This window comes from Cervus elaphus, chromosome 1 (assembly GCF_910594005.1).
Source record: "Cervus elaphus chromosome 1, mCerEla1.1, whole genome shotgun sequence".
Lineage (NCBI taxonomy): Eukaryota > Metazoa > Chordata > Mammalia > Artiodactyla > Cervidae > Cervus > Cervus elaphus.
In genome coordinates, this window is record NC_057815.1 from 96143261 (window position 1) to 96166433 (window position 23173).

Genomic DNA, 23173 nt, shown 5'->3' on the forward strand with positions numbered 1-23173 from the left:
GGGCAACGGCCGCGCGCCGGCTGGTAGGCGAGCGACGCCGGGCGGGCGCGCGCGTCGAGGGGCGGGCGCGGAGCGTGCGGGGGCCGCGCGCTGCCTCTCAGAGGCCGGACGGCACTGCCGGGAGGCGGCGGCGGCGGCGGCGGCGGCGACGCGGAGCTGGCCGCGGGTGAGTGCCGGGGCCGGCGGCCCCTGCGGAAGCGGAAGTGCGGGGCTTGGGGGTGGGAGGGGAGCGTGACCTCCAGGGAAGGGGGACCGGCGAGGGGAGGCGGTGGGAGGCCCCGCTCCGTGTCCGGGCCGGGTTCTCCGCCCGCGGCCGGACCCTCGGGCCCCGGAGAAGGGCGACCGGCAGAGGCCGGGCCTCCCCTCGGCCGGGTCGTGAGGGGACCCCGGCCCCCGCCGCCCCCGGCCCGCGTCCCGCGGGCCCCCTCAGCCCCTGGGGGCACTGCGGCCGCCGACCGCGTCCTCTCTGTGTGGGCCGGCCCTGCCCCGAACGGCGACCCTCGGCGCCCTGGGCCCGGGATGGGGACTGGGCGCCGCTCTCTCTCTGCGTCTCAACTCTCTCGCCCCGCTCTGCTGTCCCTTGTTCTGGCCCAAGCCTCATCCTGTTACCTGTCCCCTCGCATCCGCCCGCTTCCATCCCTACCCCCACCAGCCCGGAGCTCCCTGCTTCCAGTACTTTGTACTTTTCACAAGTGGGAGCTCCACTGCGCTGGCCATTATTTTGCCTATAGGAATCCTGTGGGGCAGGAAGGTTGAAAGTGTTTCACCGACCTGGCCAAATGGAGACGTCGAAATGAGAAGTAAAAGTGACAAAGTTCTGGAAGGAGGTGTGGGATCAGATATATGTTATCCTCTAGACAGTGTCTGTGCCTTGGAGTTTTCACTTCTTGGTTAATGCCATCTTGTCTAGGTTGACCTTATATTCGTCTCCCTTATGATTATTATTTTTAATCCCAGGATCCCTTTGTACAATATTAAATCTCTTAAGAGTAGTCATTATCACCTAGTCTTTATAAAACCCACCTAATACTTGCAAGATTTGTATTGCCACGTACTTTGCTACCTCGGTTTATAACGATCACGCCCATATTAAACCTCTCTTTGACTGTTCAGCGGGTATCTTGACATGTGGATTATTCTTCATATACCGATAACTTTGCATTCGGATTTACAGTATTATACCACTTTATCTTAGCAAACAGGACTTGTGCTCTCAGTCATGCTGCCCAATCCATTCACCCCTTTAAGGAGGTACTTGTGTTAAGCCTTCCTTAAAGCCGTGAGACAACACATTCCATAGTTTCTTTTCTATATACGTGGTCACCTTCTATAGAGTACTCTGTGCCTGACGGTGTCATCCACGTGCTTGTCCACCTTTGTCTACTGGTATGGGTCCAGACTGCTGGTTCTGCTGAACCACACTCACCCTGCAGTCTCTTCTCGGTTACTCACAGAACATCCTTCTGTTCTGACCTGGTGCGACTTTAGTAGACCCAGTGCTTCCTTAGGTTTTGTCATGTCATTTCTAATATATATTCTCTAAATATCTTAGGCTGATCACTTTTGTTTCCCAGTACTGTCCTCCCCAAATGACCTGGCCTTTTATGACTCTGAATTACTTTGGCAATATTAGCCCATGTGACTTTTTTCCTGTCAGAAAAATATAATCTGAAATAACATATGGTATCTAAATGATATCGTACCCTAGATAAAATATAAGCAGCACAATTTTTCATCTTCTCTAATCTTTGAGGCTTTGAGAGGAAAGTTTAATAGTACTGTCTGCAAACTAAGAATTTGCTCCTCACTGTTAACAAAGTTACTGAGGCCTAAATTCAGAAAGTTGGGCTTTGATTCCTCTAGGAATCAATCTATTCTAATAATGCTGTGTGGCCCTCTAAAACTACATTTTGTGTGTGTGAGTGAGAGAGAGTGCGAGTGCATCTTGAAGGAAGATTTGTCTCCCATGCCACAGAAAGGAGGAAGTGATTGATTCCAGGGTACGTTCATATTTCACTATTCAAAACTTCTGATATTTTCATCTCTGTCCTTGGTATTAGGGAGATACCACACCTCTTGGATGGAAAAAAAAAAACCTTAAGTAAAATGTTTGGTCTGCAGATTCCAAGTTGTCTTCAGTGGACAGGTAGTATATTAGATGAGAAAGGTAGGAAGAGTTTGCTTTGGCAGAGGGGCCTGTGAACTGTGAGTTCTGAACCTGACTGCTTAGTAGATGGCTTCAGGCGTTCTCCAACCTTCAGTTTTATGGAGTGGGATAAGGAACTGTGTCATCAGATAATGTGAGTTAAGTGCTTTGACATCACTAGATGAAAAGCATCCCATACAATCCACAGTGTTATTTTGCTACTACCATCAACAGAAATAATTGCTATTCTTAATCATACCAGGGAAGGTGGGGTCCCTTGACTTCCTACTCGGCCAATATCAGCCAATATCGGAGCAGAAACTTGTTGACTTGGGAAGAGAAAGACCCGCCCCTGTGGTTGACTCAGTTCCTCTTAGAGGGCATCGCACCTTTCAGTGCAGGGACATTTCTCATCCAGGTCCTTTCACGAGTTATTTCAGAAGACGAAAAATTCAGCCTTTGCCTCTCTTAAGGTTGTAACTAAAAAGCATAGAAGGATAAGAGCGCGAGAGACATATGCAGAAAGGAAATGAGACTGACTGTCCTAATTTTGTCCTCCTTTTTTCATTGTAGCAATAAATATTCTCTTTGTTCAAAGGGAAATCTCTTTCCTAGGACTGCCCTTCTCTGCTGTGCCTTTGTTTGTTTTCAGATTTTGATATTCTTGGTATTTGTTACTGCCCATCGGTGTCAGGTGGGACAGGCCCCATCTGTGTCGAGAGCTAGTTCTCTGATGATCTGAGGCCAGGTGAAGCCATGTTTTTTTTTCTTCAAAATGAAGAGCACTTGGAAGAGGGAGGAATTCTGAGCCCACTGTCTTCCCAGTTCAGAGTCCTTCCCACATAAACATAGTGAAGTAGAAAATCATCTTCTTTCAGAGGGCACATTTTAATAGACTACCTTGTGGGGTTTTAGCCTCAATGTTCTGAGAAATGCCGTGAAAAAATTCTCTGATCAAGGTATTTGTTTTTCTCCAGGTGAGGCATCCTAACCCAGTTGAACTCTGTATCCAGAAAGCCCAAGATTAAAGAAGATCAGAGACACTGACTAACCTGGAAACAGGGACCTCTTGGGAATTTTGCTTTCATCCACAGTGACCTTTCAAAAGTATCATCAAGTGGAATTGCTTTTCTTCATCTTATTTTGCTAATTGGGAAGAACATGGCTTTGGGAATTTTGTGTTTCCCTTCAGTTTTGCATGAACTCTGCAGGAAATGGAGCCCTTGAAGGGTTTGGGAGTAACAAGAAGAGACTGAAGACAGACAAGCTTGCGCTCGTACACTCTCTCGGGTCTGTTTTCCCTCCCCCTTCAAAGAAAAGGATTTACAACTCAACCTTGTAACAGCTGCTGCCCAGCTTTAGCCATCAAGAGAAAGTAAATAAAATTAAACCACCACTGCCAGACGACAAGCCCTGAAGTCAAGGTGTGGGAGTGGTGGCGTTGAGAAAACTGCCTGAGAGGGACGAGGAGCGCAGTGAAGCCGGTTTCTCTTTAAAGCTGGCAGGGGCCCCAGGCCCCTCCTTGGATTGAACTAGAAATACAGGCCCCCCGAGCGCCGCTCGCCTCTGGTGGGAGTGAGGTGGTCGTGGCGCTGCAGTGTCTCCTCCGAAGACATTCTCCTCGCCAGAGGCGCCCTGTGCTCCCCCGTCCCCCCCTCTTCGCTTCGGAGGACCTGCCTCCCTCCATGTGCCGTCCCCTGGCCTGTCCAGCTGCCCGTGTTCCCCACCTGCGGCCGTCTGCATGTGTGCGGCCTCCTGTGTGTCCCCGGTTTTTAAACTGTACCGCTTGTGTTTCTTAATCGCTCCTTCTGCCTTGTTCTGGGGAGGTGGTGGTTCGTCATCTGGAGTCACCTTTCCCCCTCCCATGTGCTTTCCTTCCTGGGAGATCTCTTGACCTTTGGTTTTATTTGGGAGGGGGAAGGGTGGTGATTCTAAATTTTCTGTGTCCCTGGTCTCCTTCGGTCCTCCTCTCCGTGGTCGCCCTCGTCCCGTTTTCTTGTCTGTTCTGCCTCTGTGTGGGCCTGTGCTATGCGGCAGGGCAGATCTCCCAGCAGAGCTCCAACATGCCCGCAGAGTCTGCAAAGAGGTTCAAACCCAGCAAGTATGTTCCCGTCTCAGCAGCCGCCATCTTCTTAGTGGGAGCCACGACCCTCTTCTTTGCCTTTACGTGAGTTTCCTCCTGGCAGTGGTATCGGGCGGGGTGGGGAGGGGAGGGGGTATGTTTCCTCTTGAGTTTGGCTCCTTACTTGCAAAGCCAAGTGACTGGGAGTGTTTGAGGTCTAATACAGGTAAATGGAAACTGCAGAGGTGTGGTGAGAAGAGTTAAGGCCAGGCCCACCCTCTGCCTTCCCCGCCTCCCTTCCTCTGGAATCACAGATGTCTTCCTATTTTCCTACCCATTTTCATCATTAGATGATTCTGAACTAGAAAGGAAGTGGGAGGGAGTCACCAGAGAGGATGAAGCAGCCTCAGCAGTCAGTTCTGTGAGAACTGGACTCGACGGAAGGTTCGTCGAGTAGTCATGGCTTTTCCCCAGGTTCACTGAAGCTTAGATTTGCAATTGCGGGAACTCAGTCCTGGAGAATCTCAAACTCGATTTAGAAGGTCTGCCAATGAGGCGGTTTTGGCCTTTAGTGTTGCTCAGATGGTTTTCGTGGTGGTGGTGGTGGTGGTTTTAACTGCTGTGCGACATGCAGGATGGTTCCTGACCGGGGATGAACTCAGGCCCCCACAGTGAAGGCAGAGTCCTCCGCCCTCGGCCCCCGGGGAAGCTCTGGTTTTCTCTGTATTCTTCAGGGCCAAAGCTGAAGACGTGAAGGCCGCTGGGAAAGAGCAGGTTTCATTGAAGAAGAGAGTCCTAGGAGGCTTCCTTTAGTGCTTCCTGCTGAAGGGAATGGCAGGCATTTCTCCTATTCCATGGTCCTTTTAGGAAAAGCAGTTGAGTTGGCATTGAAAGACTTCCCACTTAGGATATTCAGCCTTTCTTAATCTGCTTGTTACTGGAGGGGATCTGAGTGATTTATCTTCATTCTTTTCCCTGTTACTTCAGCTGTCGACCACCTGGCGAGCATCTTTACTGTTACCTGTTTATAATTTAACATATACCAGGCTTCTGAGCCTTAAACTGTTGAGTCATTGAGTTGGTGTTCTAGTTGTAGCTCTTGGAACAATCAGAGCATGCTAGATATGCTGGGGGGCTGACTCTGCTGTGATTCAGGCCAAACCTAATTGTGGGGTGCTGGTTAGAGCCAGTGTGAGGTGGCTGGCAAGAAGAAGATGAATTGGAGTGATCGGGAATAAAAGCAGTTTGGACTCATTGAAGGATGACTGAAGCGGGCAGTTACTGTTATGGGGAGAAAGTAGAACAGAAATTAAGTCTGTGTTAGGAGGGAAGGAACCACCTCCCTCCAAATAGAGCTTCTGACGCCAAAAGGAATTCTCAAAACTGTGGGTTGTTTGACCAAAAGAGTAATAATGCAGATGTAAAGTAAATGCAGTGTTTTTCTATTTGGTTTTTAAACAAGGGAAGAATGAACCTGTTATCTAAGGTATGAGCATCATCCTGCTTCCCACCTCCCCCTCGGAAGAGCAGACTAGGTCACAGACTCTTTGGGCCTGAGCACACCTGTGGAGTCCCTCGGGGTTCAGCCCCGCCTTCCAAAAAGGAGGAGTGAGTCTTTGGTGTCCGGCTTGCTTTTGGTTTCTGCTGTTATGACCTCGAGGTAGAATTAGCGTTTTAACCGAGGGATGTTTACCTGGGATCTTAGTACCTTTATGGGATTTGTGGTGCTGTCAGGAGGGACAGGTTCAAGACTCATCTGACACCCTTTGACCCACCTAGTAGGGGAGGGAGTCTTTTCCTTTAAGAGGCAAAGCCTTTGGGAAGTGAAGAGACTGGGGACTGGCTCCGTGGTTTCTTTGAACCCATCCATTCCTGAGTTGGGGCGAGCAGAATCCTAGTTCTTAATTTGCTCCTTTGGAGCCATTGAAGTGTTTGGCTGGTTCTACCAGTTTTGCCACAGAGTTGTCCTGACATAGGCATTTTCTCAACTGATAGTTGAAGCTGTTTAACCTACTTTCCTGTTGCCTGGTGCCACAAAGTCAGGGGCCCTCCTTATTCCCTGCGCTCTCAGCTCTAGGAGAAAGGATTTTGGAGGACAGGGTTGACTCTTACTTGCCGTTGTTACCTCTAATCCGAAGTGAGAAGTGCCTTAAGGCTTCGCTCTAGTCCCCCCGGCAGGCTCCTTGAGCCACGGGTTCGCCCTGCCCACTTGGTGGGGACACGATGGCCACCCTGTCTCACGCCCCTGGCGCGCGTGGCTTCTGAAGCGCTCGTCTCTTCCCCTCCAGCTGACTGGAGCAGCGCCTGTGCAGGCAGATACCTGGCTTGAGGTAGCACTCTTTGCCCACACCGCCCTGTCCCTTCTGAGGTTCAGTTCTCCATTTAAAACCATAGACAGTCTAAAAAAGACTGCTTTCAGGTAGACGAGAGGAAGGCGCTTTTGGAACCAGCTCCTGCTGGGGTCCTGAGTCGGCCCCTGCTGCCGCCCTGCTCTCCTCACCAGGCTGCAGCTGTTCTCACACCGGGGCAGGCCCCAGGTGAGAGCTCCTTTGGGGCCTCCAGGCCTGGGAGGAGGAGGACGAGCCCTCCCGACTGGCAGGTGTAGTTCGTGGAGGCTTCCAGTAACTAGGCGCGGTTCACTCTCCGTGTTTCTTTGTCCAGCAGGGAAAGCGCGGAGCAGAAATTAGCAGCTGGGTGTGGTCAGCAAGACGTGAGTTCTGCTCCAGAGGAGCTCGCCTAGAACTGCTGAGGTCTTCCCCGTGACCCGGGTGCCTCTCATTTACAGCCTTTGTCCAGTACTGAAACTAAGCAGGAGCGATCGGGGACCCTGTAGTTCTTTACTCTCTCCACTGTTTGGGAAGTTGGGGGCCTGCTAAAGGAACCTCCCGGTCCCCATTAGGTAATAGACCCTGCATTTAAGGTCACCGGCCTGGACCCCACCTGGCTTCGCTGAGTCTCCTTTTGTGATGAGCAGCGGGCAATTCCAGGGGAGAGGAATAAGCCCTGTTTGGGGAAGCTGGTTCTGGTAAAGTCGGTTAGCTGTTGCGGGCCTCTGTCTTCTCTGTATAATGAGGAAGTTGACCTAGAGAGTTTATTTAAGCAATATGCCCCTTCCCCCCCCCCCCCCCCCCCCCCCCCCCCGCCTTCCCGCACTGAGCTCTTCTGTGGAACCCAGTATATAAAGTATAAGGGTAGGACTGCTCTGGTTCAAGAGAGGCTGGCGCCTAGAGGCCCAGACCCTGGGTATCTCCTCTTTTCCTTCCTGGGGACCCTGACCCTCCTCAGGGCTCCTAGCAATACCATTAGAAATAAGTCACTGAATCGTATCCTCTGAAGTCTCCTTGAGCTGTGGAGTTATGTCAGCTAGTGTCTGAGGAGTCTGTTTCTAAAACTGGCGGGGCAGGCCTGGGGGTAAAGTCTGGGCCGCGAGTCATCCTCTGCAGGAAGGGAAGTCAGGATTGTCCAGAAACCCGTGCTGGTCCTGCCAGGGCCCCAGCCGTGGAGGCGCTTCCGCCTTTCCCATCTCTGCTGCTCGCCCCTCCAGCGTCTCACCCGCTGAGTTGGGCAGCCTCGGTGACTCTCCCTGTGGGTTTCTTTTTCATGACTGCAGAGGTGCTGGCACCTGATTTGAGTGGGAGCAGCCTCGTGATCTAGGGCATTAATTGAGCAGTGGTGGTTCTTTTCCTTCCCACGTTGTTTTCTCATCCAGGAATACGTGCCCAAGTCCTCAGTCTTGTACTCGGCTGCTTGACAGTCTGGAGAAGACAGGACAAATCCAGTGTTTCATGAGAAATTTACCCACCTAGAAGGGAAGGGGTTGTTTTTCCGTGGAATCTTGAGGATCCCCCGGGGCAATAAGTGGGACGTTCTTTCTAGGCTTGCCTCATCGCCAAGGAACACTCCCGCATAACACTCAGAGTAGATGCTATGCGTGGCAGGAATGCATAGACCTGTCCTTTAGGAGCAAATACTTCTGTTGTGTTCTTGAATCTGGTACCGAGGAAGTGCAGTTAGGGAGGGAGGTGGGGCTGGAATGATAATTGATGATGATGGAGATGGTTAATAATGTTTTTTTGTTTGTTTCTTCTATCTTGTGAATGCTCCTATTAAACCAGCTAGTTTAAAAGGAATCGTAAGCTCTTCTCAGACATTGTCTCTTTCATTCTCTTATCTGTGTGATGTAGCTGACGTAACAAGCTTGCAGTTTCCTGTAAATTACCTAAGGCTACAATAGCAAAGCACTGATGAAGACAGGATTGAAATCCAAAGCTTCTTGACTCCTACTTTAGTTTTCTCACCAGGAATTTAATTTTACACACATATATAGATATATAATAGGAAGAGTTAGGGCTGGGGGACAGATTTTCAGTACTGTGAGTATTGAAACCCCCTCTTCCAATTTTGGAGAAGGAAATGGCAACCCACTCTAGTATTCTTGCCTGGAGAATCCCAGGGACGGAGGAGCCTGGTGGGCTGCCGTCTACGGGGTCGCACAGAGTCGGACATGACTGAAGTGACTTAGCAGCAGCTCCCAATTTCATTTGGCTTTGGAAACAGGAGTGCTGGAGCGGCGGGCAGAAGAACCTGTTCTCCCTGGGGTGGTGTAGGTCTGGGAGTCTCACCCATGAGTCAGCCAGCCTTCTGAGCGACGCCACTCCCTGCGCTCGGAGCTCTTTGATTACCGCCTTTGGCGGAGGACGAGCCTCAACAGCTCCTCGGCTCAGGCCTCGCCTCCTCCCATCCAAGGCAGCAGATTGAGACAGGCCACTTGGGGGGGTCACCTAGGAATCTGGCAAAGTACTGTAGCAATGGCAAGCCCCCCCTGGAGCCAGGCAGGATGTGGGATATGGCAGGGGCAGGCCCCGCTCTCAAGGCCTCTCCTTGGTGGGATGTACCCAACTTGGAGTGCTCAGGTTGGAAGCAGTAGTCTTTGATTTGAATCTAGGAGCAAGGCTCGCCCATGCCGTGGAGTTATTTGCATCTTTTCTAGATACTTGCCACAGTGGGGATTGGCTTTATTTTGGAACTTTTAGTTTTTATTTTGGAACAGAGATGGGAACTTTATTCTAGAGTCACACACTTCAGTTGGAAGGGGTTGATATTCAGAAGGTTGTAAGGGGTAAAGTTCATTATCCAGGGGCAGGTCGTTGGCAGGATATCCAAGAAATGGAGTGATTTGCTTTGTTTGGAAATGGAGAAACTGAGGACCGGATGGGGTCGGAAAGGTTGACATTAGTGATGGGGCCGATTTGTCCTTCTTGGTCAGCATAGTTTCACTCAGAGACGGAGGGACCCTTGCTTTTCCTGAAGCTCCAGAGGCCACAGTAGCCAGTTCTAGGAATGAGACTTTAAATCACAGGGACCTCAGTGTTCTAAGGATTTAATTCCTTTTTCCCTTCTAATTATCTTCCCAGGCTGTAGGAGTCAAGTGAGTCACCCTTTCTCCTCTTCCCTGGGCGGAAATTGAAGTGACAGCTCAGAAGCGGGGAGGGGCTCTGACCTGGTTGACTGGTTTTCAGTTTCTCTCTCTCCCTCCCTCCGTGGACCTAGGAGGTCACGCTTTGGGTGGGGCTGGGTGAAGACTCTGCCTTCTTGCTTGTATATTCCACCCCAAACCCTGCCAAGGTGTGGGGTCAGCTTTTTTGAATCAGCCCCCAGAGGAAGAGGCTTCCGTAGGAGACTGACAGAATAAAACTAGAGCCATGACTGGAGGTCTGTTTTTCCTTGAAATCAGTGCCTTTGCCCTAGCTTCATGGTTTTGTCTCCCAGTTAGGTACTGGCCCATCAAGAGAGGCGGAGTTAACTGATAGTTACTGTGCAAAAAAGCCTTGCATTGTGAATATTTACTTCAGTCTTTTTTTAATGATTGGCTAAATGGAATTTGAATAAATAGATGGTGGTGGTAAAGGCTTGGGAGACGCTTTGTGACAGTTTGGCCTCTTATCGTTAGTTTATCACTGTGTTGTTCAGTCACTCCGTCGCATCCGAGTCTTCTGCAGCCTCATGGGCTGTAGCCCTCCAGGCCCCTCTGTCCATGGGATTTCCTCAGGCAAGCATACTGGAGTAAGGTTTGCCATGTTCTTCTCCAGGGGACGTTGTCAGCCAGGGATCAGGCCCGCGTCTCCTGCATTTGCAGGCGGAGTCTTTACTGCTGAGCCACCAGGGAAGCCCTGTCATTAGCTTGTTCCTCACTGAGGAGCTCTGTTCTTTGAACGTCCTGAATCATCGCTCAGGGCTGTGCTTATTGTTTGGATGGAGACAGGTCCGCTCTCAGCAGAATCCACGCCTGCTGTGGATTACTTCTCCCAAGTCAGTTGCTGTCTTGTTCTGCTGGCATCTCTTTCCTTCAGTGAACGCTTCCTCTCCTTCCGGCTGGTCTGGGTGAAGGGGGACAAGGACAGATGCTGGCCTAATTCTGGAGATTAAGTTCTCAGCCACAGAGCAGATTAGGGTGTTTAGCCACTGTCTTGTAGTGGGAAGTTCTTCTGAGCTGAGCCGGAAGAGAGGGTGTTTGACACCAGGGACCCCGCAGGCAGCTCATCAGTTGTTCTCCTGACACCAGCAGGAACCATCCTCGGGGAAAGGGCGAGTGGGCTGCATTCCTAAGATGTCTGTCCTGACAGAAGCTGAGGGCCCAGCTCACTCTCGGTGTCAAGAAGTTCCCTAAAGCCTTCTCATGGTTTGAACTCTGGAATACTCGATATGTGTGGCCAGTTTCTTTTCCCTGCAGGATTTAGGGCCACTCTGATACGTTCTATCTCTCTCTCTTTTTTCTCTTCCACTCTTCTGCTTCATTTATTGATCTCAGGGTTTTGGTATCCTTCCGTATCTATGAGTGGTTTCCTTTGTTTACCCTGAGAACTAGCCTCTAGTTGAATAAAATTCTGTGAAGTATCTGATGAATGTTTGTATCTGTAATGGATCTGAAGAACCTCTAAGCAGTGGTGAGTGATTTGGAGCCAGAGAGGCAGGTGTTGTCCCCTGCTCTGGGCCAGCGTGCGGGTCAGTGGGGCATGGCTGAGGTCCAGAGGTCCAGGGGCCTCAGGCTATCCCAGAGCAGGACTGCAGCTGGTGTCGGTCACATTCTTAGTCCTCGCTCCTGGGCCTGGTTAAGAGGTGGTCAGGACAGAGGCCATGACACGTGGCAAACCACAGGGTAAGAATGAATTTGAAGAACACAGACTTCGGTGCAAGGGCGTATGAGTCTTGTACCTTGATCGAAAATGAGCATTTCCCTGGGAAACTAGACCCACTTGTTGGGGAGGATGAAGATAATTTGAGACAGCGAAGGTGAGCCACAGGAGATGTGTATGTAGGTGTGGGGCGCGCACACCTACACTTTAACACGGCCGCTGTTCCGGGTGTCGCGGCAGCCCCTCACTGTGTTTGTCGTCTGTGCAGCTGTCCGGGACTGAGCCTGTCCGTGTCGCCTGCGGTGCCCGTCTACAATGCGGTGGTGTTTCTCTTTGTGCTGGCCAACTTCAGCATGGCCACCTTCATGGACCCAGGGATCTTCCCTCGAGGTAAGAGCTCCCTCTTCTCTCTTGGAACTGCCTTTGAGAAAAATGAGTTTTGGCATACACGATTGGTCTGGAGCCTTTGGGATCTAGCATTTTGGGATGCTCCTGTAGTCTAATGGTGAAAAGCACGTCAGGGTTTTATAACTTTTAGGCCTGTGATCCACTTTGGGTCAATTCTGGTTTTCAGTTACTCATTCAGCAGATATTTATTTCAGGCGTATGGGTTGGGCATTACTGCTAGCTTTGATGATATCTAAGATGAATCAGAGAGTAACAGCGTGATACAACCTGTAGTGGAAGCATGAACAGGCTCTGTGGGACCTCGGGGAGGGTGCGCTTACCCTGCCCAGGTAAACGGGGGGATGCTGCTGGAGGGTGCGAGGGAAGACCTTCCCAAGTGGAGCACGGGCGGGGTGGGCCCTGTAGGCAGAGGGAGCCGCATGTGACTGAACGGTGACCAGGAGACAGAGTGCGGTGGGTGGGAGACAGCGCCGGGTTGGGTGGGGGGCAAAGGTAAACCAGAGCCAAGTGTGAAAGGCTGTGTATTACACAGATTACACTTCTTCCTTTGGACAGCAAGAGGTCTTGAACTGGAGGAATCACAGGATCAGATTTCCTTTCACAAAAGTAATTCTTGTAAGAACAGATAGATACCTTTTGGGAGGCTCCTGCAGTAATGCAAACCAGATGAACTTGAGTTCAAAGCTGGATTTACAGATTCAGACCCAGGAGAATGTTTCATGACTGATCGCTTGTTAGGCGAGAGTGAGAGGGTAAAGCAGTTTCTAGGCTGGCCCCACCGCTCCTAACTGAGAAGAAGGCTGGACACTGGTTCTTGTGGACTAAGACCCAGGTCACAGCAACGCTGAGCTATTTTGGACGCATGACAGAGCATCTCAGACACGCTGAATTTGAGATACTCAATGGATCGTTCTGGCTTCCCTCATAGCTCAGTTGGTAAGGGATCCACCTACAAAGCAGGAGACCCCAGTTCCATTGCTGGGTTGGGAAGATCCCCTGGAGAAGGGAAAAGCTACCCACTCCAGTATTCTGGCCTGGAGAATTCCATGGACTGTATAGTCCATGGGATTGCAAAGAGTCGCACATGACTGAGCGACTTTCACTTCACTTCAATGGGTTGCTCAGGTGCAGTTACCCAGTGGCAACTCAGTAGTGAGGCTCATGGCAGAGCCCTCAGCCATGCAGTTTTGTCAGCAGCAGGAGTGAGATTGTCTAGAGAAAGTAGAATGAGGTTAGGAAAGACCGGGTGTCAGCCTGACCAGCCTTGATTAATAATGAGCAGAGGAGAAGGAGCTGTTGAGGAGGGACTGAGCAAGAAGAGAAAGGAGGAGGAGAAACTGGACAGAGTGGGGGCTAAGGGAAGTTCATGAGATAGCTGATGGTTGGTGGTATCAGAAATTAAGTTCAGTAGTGTGGAAACTCCAAGTTGCCCATTGTTTTAGTAACTAAGAAATTAGTGATCTTAATAAGAATTGTTCGAGATGTCCCTTTTGTTCAGTAGTTAAGACTCTGCATGTCCACTGCAGGGGGCACGGGGTCGGTCCCTGGTTGGGAAACTAAGATCGCAGGGCTTCATGGCATGGCCAAAAAAAAAATACAGCACACACACAGGATTCTTTATTTTTTGGTTCTGCTGTGCAGCTTCCAGGATCTTAGTTCCCTGACCAGGGATTGAACCCAAGCCCCAGCAGCGAAAGCGCTGAGTCCTGACCACTGAACCACTGGGGAATTCCCAACAAGAACAGTTTAATTGTGTGTTTATGTATGTGGGAGAGAGACAGTTAAATTACCAAAACTGCAGTGTTTCAGAAGGCAGTGAATGGGAAATGAGGGAGCAGCGTCCGTGAGGATTAAGGTTATTCTTTCAAGAAGTTAAGCAGAGAACGCAGAAGGTGGAGTGTCTTAGGTGAGAGGGAAGGGTCTCGTTTGTTTCCTGATACAGAAGGCATTAGTGTGTCGGTAGCATGAGGAGGTAGAACCAGAGAAGAGAGAGAAACTGAAGTTGAGGAAAGCGGGTAATTGAGTGACCCAGAGGAAGAGATGCTGTCCTCTCCTGGTTGGAAGGGTGATGCTCACAGAGCTAGGCTGTTTCTGGAATAGAAGGCAAGAGTGAGGACCAGCATTGGTGGAATAAGGTAGAAAGAGAAATTGATGCTGACGGTTGTTGTTGATGACGTCTAATTTTTCTCTTAAATGTGCCAGTTACCTTATCGAGAATACTGGAGTGGGCAGCCTTTCCCTTCTCCAGGGGATCTTCCCAGCCCAGGGATTGAACCCAGGTCTCCCACATTGCAGGCAGATTCTTTACCAGCTAAGCCACAAGGGAAACCCACAAAACAGATAAATGTCACCTGTAATTTCACAGCCCAGAGATAACTACTGTTATATTGTCATATTTTTCCTTTCAGTCACTATTTTGAAGTGTATTATATTATATACGTATAATGTTTATACACACCATCACCTGTGGCACATATATGTATATCTGTTTTTGTTTTCAAAATGGGATCTTTTAGTTTTTGTAGTTCTTTACCTTGTACTTTTAACTTAGTTATGTTGTTAGCATTTCCCTTACTCAGTAAATTTGAAAACTTCACCATCACTTATTTAATTTTTCCTTCCCATAGGTATTTTTTTTTAGATTAATAATTTAAAGTAATGAAAATTGCGTACTGTAGATGAAGGCAAATAATGTTTAAGTTTTGAAGTGGGGTGGTGAGTTTTTTTTTTAATAGTTGATTTATAGTGTTGTATTGCTTTCTGCTGTGTGAGTTTCTGATAGCTGAAAATTGAAAGGGCATCCAGGTAAGGAGAATGTCTGGGACCAAGAAGCATCACTGACATGTACAGGGAGCCAGGGGAGACCTTTGGCCAATGGCTCTGTGCGTGGAGAGGAGCTTCACGCTGGTTCGTTTCTCCCTATTTGGATTGCTGTAGTTCAGTCGTGTACTTGTAAATACTGAACTGTTATGCAGACTCATTATATATGTACTTTGATATGTAAATCATCTATTTCTTTTGAAATATACTCATAATATGTAAACCAAGAATCTCAGCCTATCCATATCAGAGCCGCCTCTGAGTCATCCTCCTGAACCGCTTTTCCCAGTGTAGAATACATTACTTCCTCATTTCCACGGTGTTGTATAAAGAGCTGATCTCGCAGCGTTAGAGCTGCCGGTTCCTAGTCTCCCTCGCCGTTAGACCGCATTCCCTGAAGGCATATCACTGCGTCCCCAGTGCCTAGTACAGCTGCAGCACAGCCGTGTTCTCAGGAACTTTTCCTCTCTGCAGCTGAAGAGGATGAAGACAAAGAAGATGACTTCCGGGCGCCCCTTTACAAAACCGTGGAGATCAAGGGCATCCAGGTGCGCATGAAGTGGTGTGCCACCTGCCGCTTCTACCGGCCTCCCCGCTGCTCCCACTGCAGCGTCTGCGACAACTGTGTGGAGGTGAGCGCCGGCGGGACGCGGCGGCCCGCCCGCGGAGTCGGCCGAGTCCTGTGGGCTCCGGGCCGTGGCCGGCTCCCGGGGCTGTTCTCGCTCTGCCAGAGTGCTGGCAGCGATGTACGCGTGAGGGGTGGCATGTGGTGTGCTGTTGGGGCAGGGCCCCTGGGTGGGCAGGCGCAGGCGCTCCCACACCGGCCCAGCTCCTGGGCTACTTGTCCTGGTCGGTGTTGTCTCTGTCTCTCACACCGTCAGGCTGCTGAGCTCGTTTCACCACAGGTAGCCCCTGGGGACGCGCGGTGCAGTGCTCTGGGCGACCTCAGCGGCAGGGCTGCAAGCGAGCGTCCGTGCGTGCACGTGTGTACAGTGGGAGCTGACACAGCATGGGAGAGTGGCTATACGCGGAGAAAAATTAAAAAATAAACGTGCAATTTTCAAATTAAAAATGCAGAACAAATTGTACAATTATATTTCTCTTTCTGTCCTTCTGCATTCCTTGTCTTTTATTTTTAACCCTTTTCCCAGTCCATTTTTACTTGGCTATAAGCAGTTGCCTACTAGATTTTCTTTCTAAGCCTTTTTTTTAAAAAAAGAAAAATCTTAATGTATTTGCAAGCCTCTGATATTTGTCCCTGTCAGAGTTCCTTGGTCACATAGGATAAACTGAGAGATGGCCTTGGCCTTTGATCAACTTCTGGAAGGTCTTTGTTACAGATTGATGTCTTAAGTCACTTCATTCGTGTCTGACTCTGTGCAACCCTTTGAACTGTAGCCTCCCAGACTCCTCTGTCCATGGGATGCTCCAGGCAGGAACACTGGAGCGGGTTGCCATTTCCTTCTCCAGGGGACCTTCCCGCCCCAGGGATGGAACCCATGTCTCTTCTGTCTGCTGCCTTGGCCGGCGGGTTCTTTACCGTTCTTTCCCACCTGGGAAGCCCTACAGATCGATAGATAAACTGCAGGAGTCTGTTCTTACATTTTGCAACTAAATGGTGAACGTGATCACACATTGCTAAAAGCGGCGTTTAGTTTTGCTGTTGTTGACGGAAGTGGCGTCATGCGTGGCCCCAGCCTGCCTTGTTCGCCCACAGGAGTTTGACCACCACTGCCCCTGGGTGAACAACTGCATCGGACGCCGGAACTACCGTTACTTCTTCCTCTTCCTGCTCTCCCTGACGGCCCACATCACGGGTGTGTTTGGCTTCGGCCTCCTCTATGTCCTCTACCACCTGGAGGAGCTCTCCGGGGTCCGTACGGCCGTCACGTATCCTTCAGGGCCTGTGGGGCGGGGGCGAGGCAGGGAGCAGGTGGGGGCCCGTGGCGGCGGGGGCCACAGGGAAGGTGGCCACAGCAGGAGCCGGGGCGGGCCAGGCCGCGGGGCTCTGCTCTCCTTGACCGCTGGCTTCAGGATGGCCGTGATGTGTGTGGCTGGCTTGTTCTTCATCCCGGTCGCTGGCCTCACGGGGTTCCACGTGGTGCTGGTGGCCAGGGGACGCACCACCAATGAACAGGTAGGAGGAGACGTGATGGGAGGCCATGATGGGAAAGCGGGCTTATGTCTCTCAACCCCGGGATTAGTGTGTACTTTTTGTGATGAGGTGTCCACATTCCTCATGTAAGCACGAGAACAGGCCATGTCTTAGTTAATAAGCATTTATAGACTGTGTCCTTGGTACTGGACGACTTGGGCTCTGAGCCGATAGAAACAGTAAAGACCTGGGCCAGCCCTCAGGAAGCTTGTAGTTAGTTTCCTGCACATAATAGCAGCTAACCTTACCTGCTTACTCTTACATAGAGATCCCCACTTTCCATAAAGAAACTGATGTTTAGGGTCAGACAGGTACCGTGAGGTAGACCCAGAAATTGAACTGATGACCCTGACCTGAGTTCCCATTCGCAGTCACCACAGACACGCGCTTCTTTACGGCAGGATTGTGCGTTACTCATTTTTATGCCTCCCAGGTAGTGGGTGCACAGTGAGTTGTCACCGATGGGTGTTTTGGCTCCTGGAGGTCATGGTCCCCTTGTCTTGGACTGATTTGGTCCTTTTTCCCTCTGTCCAGGTTACGGGTAAGTTCCGGGGAGGTGTGAACCCCTTCACCAACGGCTGCTGTAACAACGTCAGCCGTGTGCTCTGCAGCTCCCCAGCGCCCAGGTACGCCTGCCCCGAGCTCCAGCGCTCACCCTCGGTCACACACGCCCGTCGTCTTCGGGTTGGTTCTGGGGTGGGGGGCTGCCTTTTAGGGTGGGTTCTCCTAGAATGGGGAGTGCTGAAGTGTCGACCTTCAGACCCTGTGAGTTTAGTGCATTCTTTATTTTTTTTTATATGAACTTTTAGTATTTTATTCATTTCCATAGTTTTACAGTATTAGTAAAAATATGGCCATTATAAATAAGTATAAAATGGAAGTTGATGAAAAAACCCCAAGTCTTCCTTGACTCCCACCCTCCCACCAAAAAACTAGCTAGTATATGGCAAATATCCTTTTCACACATTATCTTTAGGCATATATTCACTTTGTAGTGGTGGATGGTTTAGTCGCTAAGTTGTGTCTGACTCTCGCGATCCCACGGACTGTAGCCTGCCAGGCTCCTCTGTCCATGGGGTTTTCCAGGCAAGATTACTGGAGTGCGTTGCCATTTCCTTCTTCATAGTGCATTCTTTAGGTGGTACTCCCTTTGGAGAGGCGAGGATGAGATTTATTCCAGAGTGCCTCGAGCTGGGTGTGTCTGCCCAGAGGCCTGGCCTTGCTTTCGGTCTTGTACTTCATAGAATCGAAGAAATTAGTTCAATGCTGGTCTTCCCCTGGCCTTCTAGGACTGTTTCTTCTATCTGTAAAAGTGCTTTCCACAGGGTGGGCAGCCAATAGATAGTTCTGAATGACTGAATAAAAGCCCTCTCACTCTTGACACTCAGGTATTTGGGGAGACCAAAGAAAGAGAAGACAATTGTCATCAGACCACCCTTCCTTCGACCCGAAGTGTCAGATGGCCAGATAACCGTGAAGATCATGGACAATGGCATCCAGGGGGAGCTGAGGAGGACTAAGGTAGGGGTGCAGGGGGTAACGCCGGGTACCTCAGGGAGCTGCCCCCATGGCGTCCAGGGATTGCTGAGGAGACTGAGGTGGGAGTGCAGGGAAGTGAAGCCGGGTACCTCGGGGAGCTGCTCCCATGGCGTCCAGGGGGAGCTGAGGAGGACTAAGGTAGGGGTGCAGGGGGTAACGCCGGGTACCTCAGGGAGCTGCTCCCATGGCGTCCAGGGGGAGCTGAGGAGGACTAAGGTAGGGGTGCAAGGGGGTAACGCCGGGTACCTCGGGGAGCCGCATCCGTGGCAGAGGTGGAAGCTTGCTTTGTTTAAATCTCTTAATGTAGTTGCCACTTTCTGGTTTGTCGTAAGTTACTTAGATATGTAACTTCTTCTCCCATTACATTTTAAGTTTATTAACAGTAGAGATTGAGTCTATTCCTTCGCTTCTCTTCCTAGGACTTAACATAGAGCTTATGGATGGTAGGAGCTCAACAAGTAGTTGTTGCTGGAAATAAATGACAGAATGAAACCCTTGTTGAGGAAAACTTCTCTCTCTCCAGCACCATCCCCAGAGTGACTGGCTTCTCCTTGCCTAGTTGAGAAGCACATGACGACGCACCCCCCCCCCCTCAGTTTCGTACTTCCAGTTGCCCTGACGCTCCTTTCTGCCTCATTTCTCCAGTCTAAAGGCAGCCTGGAGGTAACAGAAAGCCAGTCAGCAGATGCGGAGCCGCCACCCCCGCCTAAGCCGGACCTGAGCCGTTACACGGGGCTACGGACACACCTCAGCCTGGCCACTAACGAGGGTGAGTGCGGCAGGAGTGAGATCACTGCAGAGATGGCAAGGGCTGGGGGAGGCCGCTGTGTTGTGACTGAGAAAACCCAGCAAGCGGTGCTTGAGCCACTTCTGCGGACAGCGGGAGGGGGGTTCCACTGAGCGCGGGCCGTGACAGGGCCGTCCGTGTACCGCCAGCCTCTGGACAGACCGGAGAGCGTCCCAGGGTCTCTGCGCTCACTCACTGTCGGTTCTGGGCTGGTCTGAGTCTCTAGTCTTCATTTCGGCCAACTCGTGTGTGTTCCTGGGCCTTCCCTTGTGCGCAGCATCTCTGTGCCTACCTCATCTCCCCTGTACTTTAAGCATCTGTAGCCAAGTTGAGGGCGCGGCTTACGAGGTGCTGCCCCTGGGCTCTTTCCTGCAGAGAGCAGCCTGCTGGGGAAGGACAGCCCCCCCACGCCCACCATGTACAAGTACCGGCCAGGCCACAGCAGCAGCGCGTCAGCCGCCATGCCGCACTCGTCCAGCGCCAAGGTACGGAGCACGCCCCCAGAAGCAGGGCTGCGGTGTCGGCCACCTGCTCTGGGGACACGGGGACGGGAGGAGGGCAGGAAGCACCGCAGGGAGAGGAGACACAGGCGTTTGCTCCGTGTCGGCACTAGGGGTGCCGAGTCTCCCTGACGTGTGTCCCTCACCCCAGAGGGGCCCTGTGGCCCCCTGGATGGGCGCACTCGGACAGCCTCGGCTCTGAGTTCAAAACAGCTCCACCGTCACAGAGAAGTTCCTTAACCTCTGTGCCTCATTCCCTGCGTCTTACAATGAGAGGTTATTTGTTCCTAATCAGAGATGAGCCTCAGGTTGAATGAGAGAATGCAGGTGAACTCTAAGCATGTTGCTGGCGCATGACACACACTGATTGTGACGGACTCCTTGGGCTCTGGGGCCTCGAGTCTGTTGCGGGAGGGGCGGCTGAGAGCCGGCTCTGCTTTCTCCCTCAGCTGAGTCGCGGGGACAGCCTCAAGGAGCCGACCTCCATCGCAGAGAGCAGCCGCCATCCCAGCTACCGCTCGGAGCCAAGCCTGGAGCCCGAGAGCTTCCGTTCGCCCACCTTCGGCAAAGGCTTCCCCTTTGACCCGCTGTCCAGCGGCTCGCGCTCCTCCAGCCTCAAGTCTGCCCAGGGCACGGGCTTTGAGATGGGCCAGCTGCAGTCCATCCGCTCCGAGGGCACAACCTCCACCTCTTATAAGAGCCTGGCCAACCAGACACGAAACGGGAGCCTGTCCTATGACAGCCTGCTCACGCCTTCTGACAGCCCTGATTTCGAGTCCGTGCAGGCGGGCCCGGAGCCAGAGCCGCCTCTGGGCTACACGTCTCCCTTCCTGTCAGCCCGGCTGGCCCAGCAGCGGGAGGCCGAGCGGCACCCCCGCCTGGTGCCCAGCGGCCCAGCGCCCCGCGAGCCCTCGCCTGTCCGCTATGACAACCTGTCACGCCACATCGTGGCCTCGCTGCAGGAGCGCGAGAAGCTGCTGCGCCAGTCGCCGCCGCCCGGCCGCGAGGAGGAGCCGGGCCTGGGGGACTCGGGCGTCCAGTGCACACCCGGCTCAGGCCACGCGCCGCGCACCAGCTCCTCCTCCGACGACTCCAAGCGCTCGCCCCTGGGCAAGGCGCCGCTGGCACGGCCAGCGGCCCCCCGGTTCGGCAAGCCGGATGGGCTGAGGGGCCGGGGCCTCGCGTCCCCTGAACCAGGCCCGCCCGCCCCCTACCTGGGCCGCTCCGTGTCTTACAGCAGCCAGAAAGCCCCCCCCGGGGTCCCCGAGACGGAGGAAGTGGCCCTGCAGCCGTTACTGACGCCCAAGTAAGTGCCCACGGCCTGCCTGCAGGCGGCCTCGGGGCGCCCGGTGCCTTCCAGCGCGCGCACCCGGCTCGCCCTGCCCGGGGAGAGCCCGGCCTTGTCCCGCGTCCTCTGCCTGCCTTCCTGGGCCTCACCTGTTGAGACTGAGGAGAGGGCGTTTCCCTTAGTCTTGTCCACCTAAAAAGCAGTTTGTTTGCCTGGGAGGAACTGAACAGTGTGGCTGCTACTGGAGAGAAGCAATAAATACGGGAGAGAGGGAAGCAGGCCGCTTGTCAACGGGACAGCAAGATGAAAGGGGGTGTTTGAATAAGAAAGGCGTGTGTGGAGGGGACGTTTTCTCTCAGCCTGTTTTAAGTGCGTCCCTTGGCTGTGTCGTGTCCCACGCTGACCCCCCTCCTTTCCTTCCCAGAGATGAAGTACAGCTCAAGACCGCCTACAGCAAATCCAACGGACAGCCCAAGAGCATAGGCTCAGCCGCCCCCGGCCCGGGCCAGCCTCCTCTCAGCAGCCCCACGAGGGGCGGCGTCAAGAAGGTGTCGGGGGTGGGGGGCACCACCTACGAGATCTCCGTGTGAGCCGGGCCGCCTCTGCACCTGCACCAAAGGGCCCCCGGGCCACCTCCCTCCTCCAGGGGCCCTCCCCTGCACGGACGTGTCAACGCCGATTCCGAGAAGAGGAGGGGTGTTTCATAGAGTGCAGGGGGGCTGGGGCCCCAAGACTGGGGTAGCATCCCCCCTCCACCTTTCAAGACCCTGCCCCCCTCACCCCCTGGACCAGACTCAGTGGACATTTGTGCAATTGCTCGCCCTGGAGGGAACCAGATCATTTTTAAACCAGAAATAATTTTTTTTATTATTGTTACGGATTCTATTTTTTTCCTCTTCTGCGTTACCAGGTGTGTGTGTACATATATATATATATATATATATATATTATAAATATCAAAGAAATTATATATCTATCCTGGGATGGGAAGGTGAGGGAGGGAGATGAGTCAGGGGCCCTTACTCTTCCTGCCCCTCAGACCAGCAGCAGGAGAGCAGACGCCACTGAAGTCTCCCTCTTCCCTGTGGTTCCTGCTCTGGGTCCCAGTTACCATCTAGGGACACAGCACCCCGAGCTGTTGGTGCTGCGTGGTCAGGAAAGACAGCGGGGGAGAGTCGGGGTGGGGTCTCTCAGAGGAGGGCTGGGAGAGGAGAGTTGTTTTCCAGGCTCAGCGGCACTTAGTCTCCCCTGGGGAGGGCGCCTCAGCCCTGAGTGGTGGGGGGGGGGGGGGCGGTCAGGAGAAGGGCTTGGCAGAGCTCCAGCAACAATATTGGGGTGACCCCCCTTCTTGGGGGAGAGGGAGCAGAGCGGGCCTCTCCAGCGGGCCCCTCAAAGCCCTCCTCCCCCGTTCACACGGTTAACATTTTTAAACCCAAGGCCGGGAAAGAAGAATCCAAAAAGCAATATTTCTCATCACATGCCAAAAACGGGATTAAGAGAAGGAGCAGCAGGCTGAGGCCCCTCCAGCTGTCCCTTGGGAGTCCCCCTCTGCCCACCTCTGTATGGTGCTGGGTAGATGGGATACCTAGGTTCTCACCTTCAAAAATAGGGGCAACCCCAGCCTCTAGACAGAGGCCCTTTTATTTTTTATTCTGATTAGCCATTTTAAACCAACAAGGAATAAAAAGAAATCCTGATCTAACCAGCCCCCCTGACTTGTGTTATTTTGTGTGCTAAAGGCAGGGTGACTGATCTCTGATGGGAAGCTACAAGGACAACCTCGTACGCGTCTCTGGTCCGGGCCCATCCGTAAGCAGGACTATGGGGAAGAGAGCCACTTGAGACAAAAGAGATCCTGTTTTTACTTAAGTGATTTCTTGTAACGACCAAAACTCTTTTCATTTCTAGAGTCTAGAGAGCTCTTGATTTTTGCCTACAGTCCCTTAACACCATTTCCTCTGGATAGTAAAGCTCCTTTTGGACGCAGCTAGAGGTGAGCCAGTGGATGATCACGGCGTGAGAGGGACGTAGGGGGCAGTGTGACATCTCATGCCACCTCTTCTGTTGAAAGCAAAACGCTGTGTCCTCATTTAAACAGGCACCCTTAGACCCTCATCTCAGAAAGCTGGCCAGAGCCCTTTCTTTTCCTGTCTGCAAGTGAAGTCTAAACCCTCCCTGAAACCCTAGGTTAACGCGAGTGGAATGAGTGGTTTTCCGTCTGCTGGTCTAGATCAACCCTGGCTCACACCAACAGACTTCAGCCATGTCACACTGGGCGTAGGTCAAGCTGCCGTCAGCTGGGTTTTCTCGTGGTTTCTGGACCTGCCTGCTGCAG

At 52.2% G+C, this 23173-nt stretch overlaps 1 protein-coding gene across 2 annotated transcripts; it reads left to right on the top strand.

Moving 5' to 3' along the window:
• Window positions 1-17: 17 nt before the first annotated feature.
• Window positions 18-22545, top strand: ZDHHC5 (zinc finger DHHC-type palmitoyltransferase 5). Of its 2 annotated transcripts, none has more exons than XM_043913968.1 (12): window positions 18-166; window positions 3124-4313; window positions 11610-11731; window positions 15044-15201; window positions 16287-16459; window positions 16604-16706; window positions 17259-17350; window positions 18113-18245; window positions 18909-19032; window positions 19426-19535; window positions 20000-20856; window positions 21263-22545. In XM_043913968.1, exons 2-12 carry the CDS (start codon window positions 4210-4212, stop codon window positions 21426-21428), a joined length of 2142 nt encoding a protein of 713 aa, XP_043769903.1. In that variant the 5' UTR covers window positions 18-166; window positions 3124-4209; the 3' UTR covers window positions 21429-22545. The 2 variants fall into 2 exon arrangements, with proteins under 2 accessions (XP_043769903.1, XP_043769910.1); XM_043913975.1 differs by lacking the exon at window positions 18-166 and adding an exon at window positions 446-827.
• The last annotated feature ends 628 nt before the right edge of the window (window positions 22546-23173 follow it).